General features: G+C 41.6%; 1 protein-coding gene across 1 annotated transcript in view; it reads left to right on the forward strand.

The window, feature by feature from the left end:
* Window positions 1–2,769: 2,769 nt before the first annotated feature.
* Window positions 2,770–12,662, forward strand: part of SLC12A6 (solute carrier family 12 member 6) — a 784,900-nt gene continuing 775,007 nt past the window's right edge. Inside the window, exon 1 of the mRNA XM_078644820.1 lies at window positions 2,770–3,591. Within this exon, the coding sequence (XP_078500946.1) occupies window positions 3,354–3,591 (238 nt within the window). The 5' untranslated portion in view covers window positions 2,770–3,353. The remainder of the gene's footprint in view (window positions 3,592–12,662) is intronic.

Raw genomic sequence — 12,662 nt, forward strand, 5'->3', positions numbered from 1 at the left:
TGTGGATGGGAGTTCAAGAACGCTGTAAGTTTGAATTAAACATCAAGATGTTTCAGTTGTCGCGCATCTTGAATATATTTATGGAGCAATTAACATTAATGCCTATTGAGATCGTGAAGAAAAAAAAATGGCGTCCACGCCAAGTTACGCACACAAAGAACACTTCATAGCGTAGAAGAAGTTCGAGGAAAGAGTCAGCAGAAGATTGCGTTGTGTGGAATTTTCGCGTGTCCCAGAACCAAGTAAGAAAAAAATGCTGTTTGTGCGGCTGTTGAAATTTGATAGATGCCTTGCTTAGACGTTGATGGTAGCTTTCAAATGATGCCGGAAAAATACAGATGCTAGGCGCTGATGGTAGTTTTTGAAAAATGCAGGAGAGTCTCACTTTCAGGCAAACACCGTGCCCTACCCCCCAAATGCAATTCCTGAAAGATTTCTAAAAGATGCAGGGGCGTTTCTCTCTCAGGCAATCACAATGCCAAATGTAATTCTCGAAAGATTTTTAAAAGATGCAGGGCCGTTTCTCTCTCAGGCAATCACAGCGCCGCACCCCCAAATGCAATTCTAGAAAGACTACAAATTGTACTCACAAACTCAGAGTGGTCTTCACTAGTTGTACTTGTAGAATAAGAAAACACACTCTGCCACAAGTAAATTTCGCTTTTAGTCACTTCCAGTAAATCAAGCTTAGAAGACCTCCTTTGAAGTTGGTAGATTAACGCGTTGACTATCCAAAGATTTTCAAACAGTAAATGTCTAGGAGTAAAAAAAATATTAGGGTGACAACTCACTAGTTATCAAGCAATGATGTCCATGAATTATCACAGCTGAAATTATAACATTGATGTTAGAGCTCATGGAGCAGAGTACTCATGGGGTCATGAGTCTTAGAGCCCGCACCGAAATCTCCCAACCTCCAAAATCTCTATGAAAATGAAAGAAGGTGAGTTGTGCCGCGGTTACTCTTAAGTTAAAGTAATCATGAGTCTTAGAGCTGGCACTGAAATTTCCCAACCTCCAAAATCTCTATGAAAATGCAAGAAGGTGAGTTGTTCTTAAATTAAAGTCTACACAGTGACCTTCAATCCAATGAAAACTATAGAAGGTATATGTAGGATGAGCTCAACTCAAATTTTACAATCAATGAGAATATGTGTACTGACATAAATTGGCAAGAACTAGTCCTTAGGTAATCCACAGTTCAATCAGGTGAAAGGAAGAAAAAAATAATTAATACAATGTAGTCTGATGTTGGGATCACAATCCTGTTGCGTGAGAGCATCCCATCCTCGTCGCCAGTGTAAAATTCAGGTAATAATCAAAAATGGTAAGGCTCCAAGAGGTAAATTAGAAATGTAAGTTTATTGCAGTAAAGTGATCCCATCCATCAAGCAGGAGATGTAAGCTGCAACTGACCACTCAGGTTCTATCACCATGGTGCTGCTTTGAAAGTAAGCTGCATCTCTATAATAAAAGATACAACAGTGAAACAAACAACTTAAGTAATTACAAGATATTACAACGCTCAGCTATGACAGGACAGAGGTACTTATTTTCTGAAAGAATAGCTCCCTATAAGACACATCCTAGTGGCCTTCAAAACTCAGAGCTGCTCCATCCCCCGCTGACCACGCAAGGAACCTAGGTATCATTCTGGACAACAAGCTAACCATGATAACCATGTTCAATACCATCTCCCCCTCCTGCTTTTTCATCCGCTGCATGCTTCGTAAGATATTCAAATGGCTACCCCAAAGTATTATCAGCCCATCAGACACCTCCACTCAGAGTCCCTTTCTCTCGCCTTCACCATCACCCCCTCCCTGCCTCCGACGTAGCAGATGCAGGGTCACTCCTTCTCCAACATAGCAACAAAGAAATGGAACATGGAACGTGCTACCCTTTCATCTACGGACCTCCCCATCTCTTTCCGAGATTCTAAAATCCCTGATGGTGCAGAATCCGAAATATCATTTAACATAGAAAATGGCTAATATTTTATCATTTTTTTATGAGGGATTCATCCTCCACTTCCGACTACTTTACATAACAAAAAGGGGGCATTTAAAAGGGGTAATTTTATTACATGGACCCTACTGATTTTTGCTAATCGTAATAAAAAGGCAAAGTGTCACACCTGCACAACTGAAATGTCTCTCACAGTGACACTAAAAAACAGTAATGTCACTTTAAGTGAAATGAAATGTTTCGGCTATAACTCTTCTAGACAATGGCTGGTCCACTTCTGTGTCCTTTCCTTTGTGCCCGGACTCCACTACTACGGCGATCATCTCCATCGTGAGCCTTGATCGTAATCACACACTGCACCTTGCTCAACCTATATACACTCCCTGCCTGCCTCCCTCTATGGGCTCCTGAGTCCGAGGCTTTCTATGGTCACTGTCCGAGCTCCCACAAACCATACATACAGCAAGCTCTCTTGGAGTCTCTTCGCAGACACTAAAGGAAAACACCGGTCCACGCGTGACTGGCCCATTACTTCCGGAATAGAACAAAAGGGGCAGCGTGTTCCGGTACAATGGCAGAGACGCTTTTTTTCTGACGGATAGGCGGGTCAGACTATTGTCTTAACCAATCACAGGATTCAGGGGGTAGGACAGTAACAAAGCCCGCCTATCACCGCCCCTTAACATGTTAATCACTTTAAACTAGCTCCCCGATTCGTTGCGTTCTGACTTCACTTACCGTTAGTGTCCTTCATCTGTCGAAGCCGGGTAGAGTCGAAAGCAAAGCAGCAATAATAGGATTTTTCAGTTCTGTTTGGAGGCAGACGGTAAGGTTGTTGAGAAAACCCTTGCCTCTCTCAGTTGGTTTGGCATGCATGGATCCTGACTTCATCTAGTTTACCTTCAGGTCTCATTCATTTTCCCAAAAAGATTAATGCGGAAAGAAGGACATATAGGTAGCTTTTTAAATATACGGTCACATCGATCATTCCATTCCCATACCTTCTGGTAGTTCATATAAAAGATAATCCTATACAAAAAATTGCTGTCGCCATCCCTTTCGGACAATTTTTGGACACATTTTTTATTTTTTTATTCAAGTGTTTATGTACCTAGTGTTTTTGGTGTTATAAATTTGAAGTCAAAGGAGCCAACGTGTTTTTTCTACATTTGAAGCAAATCGACCAATTTCAGCCTCCTCTCATCCTCACCGCCAGAGGGTCTGATTGCCTCTTTCTTTGCCTTCTTGATAATTTAACCATTTTATTAGCACCATTGAAAGGATCAGCTTGTTTCTCCACGACCCATGGTTTAGTTTTTTGTATCGCTTTTAATTGTCACCCTTCAAAAGCTGCACCTAGATGAAAAGGAGGAGTAGTCCATTAGATGCCTCCTAAGATGTCTTCGGTCCGGTTCACCGTGACGCCGACCAAGTTCGACGACGTTCCCGGTTTCTCGGACACCAGCCCGGAGGTGAGCTCCCGCTCGAGTTCCCGGGTGCGCTTCAGCTCGCGGGACAGTGTCCCGGAGGCCAGCCGCAGCGAGGGTTTCAGCGAGGCGTCCGGTACCACCACAGCCGAACCGACCAGCGAGCGGACAGCCAATCACCATGAGAGCGCTGCGGGTATGTATGACTTAAGAAACCCCGGGATTCCCTTCAGCAGGTTGATTGTATAAAGCTACATGTGCTTTTTTATATTTCTTCTATGCACTGTAGTGACATCTACTGTTTGCCAGCTTCAGCTTAATTAACAGGGTGGCCCTAATAGATTGAATGAAGCATGAGCCATTTTTTACGTTTTACAGATTTGCAAAAATCTTTTTCCTTATTGGAGTTCACGAGAAAAAGTTTACTTTTAGGACGGTGAATATAATTGAAAAGCAGATGATACCACCCAAAAGGGGACGAATTTACGGTTATGCAACTTAATGGTCCCCACTCAGCTCATTATACCAGAGTTCGGTTTTATACAGTATAGTAACCTAACCTCATGGCCTCCTGGCTAACATTCTCTTCAGGCTATTAAAGGTACACAATGAGGTGTCTTATTGTGTCGTGAGCCACTTTGGTAGACCCTTGGAACGTGTGTCTGCGAAGGCAACAGATTCACAATATTTACATTCCTTTGAAAATGCATATCTTGATTTCCCTAGAATGGCTTCTTCTGCGTGCTTTTGATTCATAGAACACACACTTAATGAGAAATGGTGACATATGCACATTTCGTGATACAGACTACTACTTAAATTGAGTTTAATGTTCAGGATGTCAAAAGCCTTACATGGTGCAGTCATTCATTGTGTATGAAGGTTTTGTGTGTACTTAGTCCATTCATACATTTTACGACCGTAAGGTGCAGTCTCTCGAAAACTGTGACCCATAACATGAAGATTTTCGGAGGCAGGAGGTTACTATATATACACGAGGAAGGGTGGCACATCCTACTGTGGGCTCTCCTAATAAGGAATAACCAGTGCTTTAAATGGGAAAAATAAGTGGAGGTACTCCTTAAAATGAGCTAGAGTTGTAGTGAGTGGGCGGGGCTGGGCGGAGCTAGGGGACGGGGCTAAGGGCAAGACATAATGATAATTAACAACTTCCATAATAGTTGCAGCACACACCAAAACACATGATACATGTGTTTATATAAACAAAGCAGGTTAACTCATTCTACAAAATGAAAGAGAAATGCGATAATATGTTAACTTTTCCTTTTTTTGCTATAGTTGCAACTTCTTAATGCCATACTGTTAATTGATGATGTTTGGCACAATACTATATATTTTTGAGCATGTGAGTAGGAAGAAACTGAAAATAACCCCACATCAAACCAAAGCTCTTATGGCAACTAGCAAATGAAGCAAATCATCATGGCCCTCCCCAGAAGATATCTCTTGTCTCTTCCATCGATCTATCCAGTCATCCTTTCATCCTACCATTTACCTGCTGATGTCCACCATTTACCCTTTACATTCTGTCATCTATTAGTTTTTTCATCCATTCAGTTTTTCCCCATTCCGTCTGTCCACCCTTCATATCCAAACCTATCCATCCATCCTAAAACCTATCCATTCATCCTTTCACTCATCCATCTCTTTATCCACCCTTTCACTCATCCATCAATCCTTTTGCTCATCTATCCATCAACCCTTTCACTCCTTTATACCATCCACTCAATACCTCCTTTCACTCATCCATCATCCACCCTTTCATCCATCCTCCCTCACTTCCATTCATCCATCCAATCTTTCACTTACACATACATCATCCGCCCTTTTATCCAATTATCCACCCTCTTTCACTCATACATCCATTCACTCATCCATCCATCAATACATCCACCCTAGCTCACTCATCCTTCCACTCACTCACCCACCCACTCACTCCCCAACATTCCCTACTACGTTATTCATGAACCTTTGTCACCACAGACATGTACACACAACGTGCCACCCATTTTCTTTAAAATATCTCCTGAGCATGCCTTGATTCGCTCTCTCTCGCGCGTTTTTCTTACAAAACCAGTCATACAAATGCAGGCACACTGGGTAATTGAGACATTTTTTTAGGAAGGTGGGTTTCTCAGTGCAGAACTCTGTTAGATTAGCGCTCAAAGAGCCTCTTCCATCGCATTGTCTGGGCATTAACCCTCTGATCCAGAAAGTACAGGAAGTGTGAGAATCCGCCGCCCTTGCCACTGCTAAAATGTATATGTTTAAAGTACTTTTCACTTCCTGAAGTGCTGCGCTTTGAAAATGACACTCTCACACTAGCAGGTAAAATGAATCTCGACCCTGCTTTGTCTAGCACAGCGTGACAGTGAGCACCTCACATTATTCAAGTGAGCCCTGCCGATTAGTACAGAAGTGGCGCCTTGGCTGACAGAAACGTCCCCACCTTCTCATTCGCACTCTCAGCCAGTGACCTCCCTTGTCATGAGTACCGGTGCTCTCCTCTGGCAGAAGAGAAGTGCCGGTACTCAGAGTGACAAATCAAAGAAGTGCCGGTACTCCGTACCGGTGAGTACCGGCCCATTTAAAGCACTGGGAATAACATGAAGCATTCAGTGCCACCCGTACTCTCCATCTGTTCGTGTAATATGGTTGTGATGCAGTTCTGCCTAAATCTCTGCATTTTTGCAAGCATGTGCCCCTTCTGATCATAGTGGGAAGCATCTTTAGCATCAAGCCTGTGAAGACTGCCTTTTAGCAGGTAATTTAACTTCTAGTAATAGATTTCCTTTGTACTTGGTTGAACTAGAATGTGTTGACAGGACTGTACCAGCTTGAGCGTACTGGCGCCAGACTGATTAAAGTTAAGAGGGACCATTACTAATCATTTAATCTGCCACTTGCTTGTCACAAAATAGAAGGTACAAACAGACATGATAAGTAAACACAGTAAATGCTATAAAACCCAGTAAACAAGAATGCATGTTCATGGTCAAGGGACTGTCCTAGACTTTGAATTTCTTAGAAGTGTGTTTGAAATGTTTTTGTCACTGCAGTGTGGGTTATCACTGGTAAGAATTTTGTAATAAAAATGAGTGCAAATTACTTGTCAGAATCTCAAAAGGTTTCAGACCAGCATATTAAACAGTTTTTCCCCTAGATAGGGGTAATTTTCCCCACTATTGATCACCCGTTGGTCAGCACCTTCCCACCATGGCCTATTAAATAAGATGATTATTACATGGGCAGAATGACTACCAAGTAACTCGGTATGATATCATACCCTTAGACGGTACTCCCACAGTGCTACTTTCTGGCTATCAGTTCCATCTATAATTGGGGCCAAGCCTGAGGCTAAACTCTGTTGAGCCAGTACTTTAGATGAAACCATATCCCATGTTTTTGGTTCATAGTTTACATCAGTCATCCTATTATCAAATTGTCGAACAAGGACTTTTGATATCTAGAGCTTACCTCCTTTTGCTATAGCTTCAAAAGTAAAACTATGTAATACTGGGTGGTCTGACCCCAAATATCTGGCTGTGATAATTTAAGATGTGATCTATTTAGGTCGTGATAAATGCCAGTGTGTGTGTGCGTGTGTGTGTGTGTGTGTGTGTCCGTCCGTCCGACCCCTTTGATGGGGTCAGGGTAGTTTTATTAGCAGAACACTGTCCGAAGATATTTTTTGTATAAACAATTTGCATATTGAATGCCACTTTAGGTTGGTCACTTTGCTTTGTGGATTGCTACCTTGAAAATGTATAAGGTTTGGTTACCCAATTTCTACAAGTTGTCAGCAAGATGATAGCACACATCATTTCACCTTTTATTTAATTTCAGTGATTTATACTAGCAATTTCCTGTAGAAGGGTACTAGTATTGGCGATTACAAAAAAATAAAAAATACCCAATATATTAATCAATAGTGTGGGAAACTGTAGATTTGAATACATTTGTTGGGTTTGTACCCTGGTTTCCCTCTTATTAGATGTCCGGTATTGTGTTTATTTGTCCACGGCTGGCAGAGGCTGTGGTACTAGGATGTGTTCCTGAAGGATGGCTACCTTAATGTAAACTTATAGCTAGACTTACAAAAAACACAGCATATTTGTATTTGTTTGTTCACATGCACTCGTTACCAGTTTTGCTGATAAGAAGCACTATAACTAATGTGTTCTTATTACCCAGGCAAATAGTACATATAACCTCAGTAGGATGATAACCAATGTTAGTACAACAAAATATGAACTGAGTTGCATCAATTTACCCACAGTCGTGAATATTGTGTGTTTCAACAGTAGAAGTGTTTACCCTCTGAGTTATCTTAACAGATGTACATTTTCTGTCCGAGTGTATCAGCCCCAGGGTGAGTTCAGTGGGTTAAAGAATCCTCTGCCGACACCTCCTTGTAGTCAGCAGGTTCCAACTTCCATTATTGGTAAAACGGTTCAGGCGATTAATGCGTCTGTGGCAGAGTTGTATCTAATCTAATAGGTGCACTATAGAATCACGATAATTGTGGGGGTTTATGCATTTTACATAGGCATCCAAGTGCAACCTCCAGGATATTAGAAGACAAACCAGCATATGATATGCGCAGCATGAATTTGAATAACTACAGGGATGAATTGCAGCTTTATTTTGCTAAAATAAAGAAGAATCATTAGTTTGCGTAGGAGGTAACAGCAATTATTAAACGGCAACAAACAAAACTGCATAGGCGCTGGAAGCAGGAGAATGGTGGTGCTGCAGCACAGCCAAAAATAACTATGCTAGCGTTCCAAAGGATACCTTTACGTTTTCTTTTTGTCTTGACATATTTGTTATGCGTCCAAAGGTAGAGGGCAAATGTCAGGGTATGGCATATGACAAATTGCTGATCGTTATTTTTTTTTCAACAAGGAGATTGGTGTGTTCTTTTTTTACCCTGACTGCAAAGTGAAAGGATTTTGTTTATGCGGCCGAATTTTTTATTTTTTTGTACTTTTTCCGAATCAGCCGCATATACAAGTCGCTGCTTACTGTCAACACGATTCTGATGCCAACTTAGGCTTTGAACGCGCACCCTGAGAGACTAATCTCTAGCAAGATAAGGGAGATGTTGACACAGCGAAATGTGTCCCTAAGGAGTGCATGATGCCAGCCAAATATATGTATTTTGGAGGACGATAGAACTTCTACTTGGATATGGATATGTTTTAGATGAAGGAACATGCTTTTTGAGGCCTTTATGCACTGAGCAACAAATCAAGCCCTGAAGAAGTCTCTTGCGAAGAGACAAAACGCGTTAGCTACCTGAAAAATCAGATTTTAAGAAGATCCGAATAAAGGAATTCTTTTTAAAAGCAAAGAACATGTGAATGACGTTTGGGCATCCCATGTCTTAATAAGATGTGTATTACATGTTTATAAATGAACATTTGTGTGTGCTGATCACTCTTGTGGAATAGTATTATGGAGTAGTACTCCTGTGAGAAAGACTAGGAGTCTGTTCATCCTGATCAGAGCACCATATAAGCTTGACCAGATTCACTAAATCTAAATGTGATAGGTGCGATTTCTCTTGCCTCACTCTCACTGTTTGTAAATCACTCATGCTTTAGTAATATATCTGCTACAATGTGCCCCAAAATGAACTATGAGCTGCACACCACACACTCGCCATTCTCCTGCTGAATGGGCATGACTCACTTGCTACACTTATTTTTTATGTAACATTTAAGTTTTGACAATCCCTTTGACTTAAGTGATGGTACATTGATGTCAGCACCCCCTCTCTGAAAATGGTTCCAGCACCGCTGCAAATGCGTTAGTGTGGTGTTTTATGTACATGATCTTTATTACTATAGTTAATTACCAAGATCTACAATACATTATTTATTCTGTGCTTGCACTCATCAAAGTCTGCTTTTACTAGTCTCTATCTACATTTTGAGGGGGAAAATCATTTGCCTTTTAACTGTTTTACAGTGTATAGCACTTACTTATACGTCAGATAGTCTTTTAGCCAACTTTTTCAATAAGACAGTGTATTGTCTCAGGGGTACAGCAGCTTTCATATGTGCTGCAGGCCCTTTAATCTCTCACACCTCTACATAGCCAAAGCAAGCAGACCTATTTAACCCAAAGAAAACTGATAAATGGTGTTGACTGCCTATCATCACATAGGTGATTACAGAGCGAGCTTGAAACCACTCCTCTTCCTTTGCAGGTTCTTCTACAGGATGGGCAACCTTACCTTAGGAGAAGGGGGGGGGGTCTGGTTATATAGGCCGCTGTGAAAGGGCGCTCTTGCTTTACCCTGTTAGAGTTGTGAACAGTCCTTTCACCAGCCCATTTACACAGATTGACTTTTTGCCACTTCCTGATAGATTTCCATGCGTGTTGCTACCAGAATCGGAGATAACTTGATCAGTTTCAGCACTTGGCTGATGCCTGGAGGTCCAACAATACTCTGTAACACAACCTACATAAAACCAAATCAAAGCTCTGTAGGAAGCTCTGTAACTGACCAGTCCTTTGTAATGTTTCCCTTTCCATGTGCCCATGCTCTCCACTTTCCATAGTGTTGAAAAAAATGGTTTACAGATAGGGTGGAAGTGTGGTGTAGTGGTCAAATTGTTGGATTTGGATCATGGGGACTTGATTTCAAATCCTAGCTTTGGCCCTTGCCAAAATTAATTTAATCCTGGGCAAACAGAATCTCCCTGTGAGTTACTTCATAGATTTACGCATGGCATCTGTGTAATCTAAAAGAATGCATTTTTCTCAAATCGCACTTGGTGTACATAAACTCAATTGTTTCTGACACCCATTTGTGTATAGTAATCTACTCCTACTGAACCAGATTTGAAACCTAAATGCCAACACAAAAACAAAGTCCTTATCCTGATACCTCAATTAATATTTATTAAATTGAGTACATTGCATGAACAAAGCCCAACCTGGTATCGGAGCACTTTTCTTAGCAGTGCCTGATCTGGCAGTATTTGTTGATTATTCGAGGTAGATGGCTCTTGCTGTGTTATCCTTGACAGATTACTTAGCAGTTTCAGAATCGATGTTGGCAGTGTTTAATAAAGATAGATGGTACATTCTGAATAATAATTAAAAAATAAAGGTTAGGCACTTCATCCTCACCAAGAAAACTAGAGAGGTAGTATGGCTTCAGTCATGTCTAGTGATGGGCTTAATGGTGTCAGGTGAGCATAAGGTCTGGGCAGTAACCCATTCATCAGGCCCTACTGTCCTGGGCTGTTATGAGGGTTCAGCAGGAATGTGTTCCCAGGAATCCAGCACTTTCCTTTCTTCTGTCGGGAGGGAAGGCATTCCACATTCTGGTGTATTCTTTGAGAAGGCCTGGGCAGAAATAGTTTATTTTACAATTGGGCTTATTTACAGAGAGCAGAGGATCGCTCACTTCCTCCACATAATTTAATGTCCTTGTACAGTACATGCCTCTGTCTTATTTCTAATTGTTTGTGTGGGTTTTGTAGAGGCAGGCTACATTTTTCGAATGCTGCCTCTTGTTTTAATATCCACATGTTTACTGTTGATGAAAACAAGAAATCTGGTAATTAGTTTGGAATGCAAGATTCAGCTCCAAACCTTCATTTCCCCTGCTGGCACCTGTGCAAGGTTTAAACTACTCTTTGTTTACAGTTGGCATCGCCATGAAGTAGGACGTTATTGTGCCATAACTCCGTTTTGAAGATGACCTTTATTGTCTATGTAAATGTATGTGTCTTGTAAAGCGCACTGCTGCCCTGAGGCGTCGTGGCGCTGTAGACCGCTGGGGAACCCGTACTGGCTATCCCTGTGAGATGGTCCCTACTGGGTATCTCCAAGGTGAAACCAGGCATCCCCGGCGAATGTGGGGGGCCGTTGTAGAGATGAGGCAAGCTAATGCCCAGAGTTGCCGAGTGTGATCCCTGGTTAGAGTAGGCACCGAGACGAGAATTATCGAGTCCGCTGACCCTGGTCCACGACCCTGCCGCGTCGGGAATTGAACCCTGGTCCCGGGCCGTTCTCTGCTTCCGGGTCTGCCGCCTCTAACCAGTGAGCCACACCACTCCACTCTATCAGAGTGCTGTCACTCGAGCAGTTGTGGTGGTTCAAGAATAAATTAAATATACCTAAGCTTCTTTTACAAAAAACATTTTGAAGCACACGAAAGATGCTAGGACCACATAGTCAAGATTCCAAGCAACTTCCATTGCCCTCTAATATTAATGACCCTCCAGCTCGATGTCCTGATAAGAACCCCCAAATAAATTGGAGTTCAAAACGCATTCATACCACCAGAGAGGCCCATTACTATTATTATTATTATTGATGATCCAGGTTTAATGGAGCCTTTGCGTGTGGACATTTTGATTGACTTTGTTGCAAGGTCCTTCTAAAAAGCTTAGTAAAACAAAAGTGACTTATCAATACTCCTGGTGCTTCGCTTTAACATTAATGAGCCCACATTAATTCTGCAGGTTGTTGGGGCTCTTCCTATTTTGAAAAATGTGTGAACTGGAATTGCTCTTTTATGTTTGTTTTTGATTTAAGTCATGACATGTTTGTTTGTTCAAGTTGTGCAGAGCACTTGAATTGCATAGAAATGCATTTGAAGATGTATGTCAGGTTCTCTGTATTGTTCCTCTGATTTTGACAGGCATCTTTACACTGATTGAATTGAGTGTTCTAATGTAGAACATATAAGACGAAATGAAATAAGATGTGATCTTTTTGATTACGAGTCGTGATCAGTCACTTAAACTCATATAAAGTTGTGTAAGTATTGGTGCTTTTTTGGTGCTTTATTCAGATTTCAACTACTTAGTATCTGTACAAGCTGCAGTCACCACTTTAACACATTTGAATCAATCACTGGACATAATGGTGATGAGCTGGCAGGAATATAGGCTGAGTCTGTTGGCCAGCCTTGCATTGCACTTCTTGTTGCCTGCCGGACAAAGTCATAAACGTTGCCATCAGTCATTTCAGTCTTCCCCCCCACCACAACTTCCTGACCTAACTGCAGGTTCTAGCTGGATTGCTTTTAGCTAAACATCAAGCAGTCCACACATTGCTCACCATTGTCTTCAACTACCCATGCAATGTCTCCTCCACCCCTACATCTCATGTTGCTCCCAAAATATAAGCATACTAACATATTGCTCTCTGCTTTGGACTATCCCCAAACATTTATGAAAATGTCCTGTGATTCACCCGGAGTTCTAGGTTTTCCAC

This window comes from Lissotriton helveticus, chromosome 5_1, assembly GCF_964261635.1.
Source record: "Lissotriton helveticus chromosome 5_1, aLisHel1.1, whole genome shotgun sequence".
In the NCBI taxonomy this organism is placed as follows: Eukaryota; Metazoa; Chordata; class Amphibia; order Caudata; family Salamandridae; genus Lissotriton; species Lissotriton helveticus.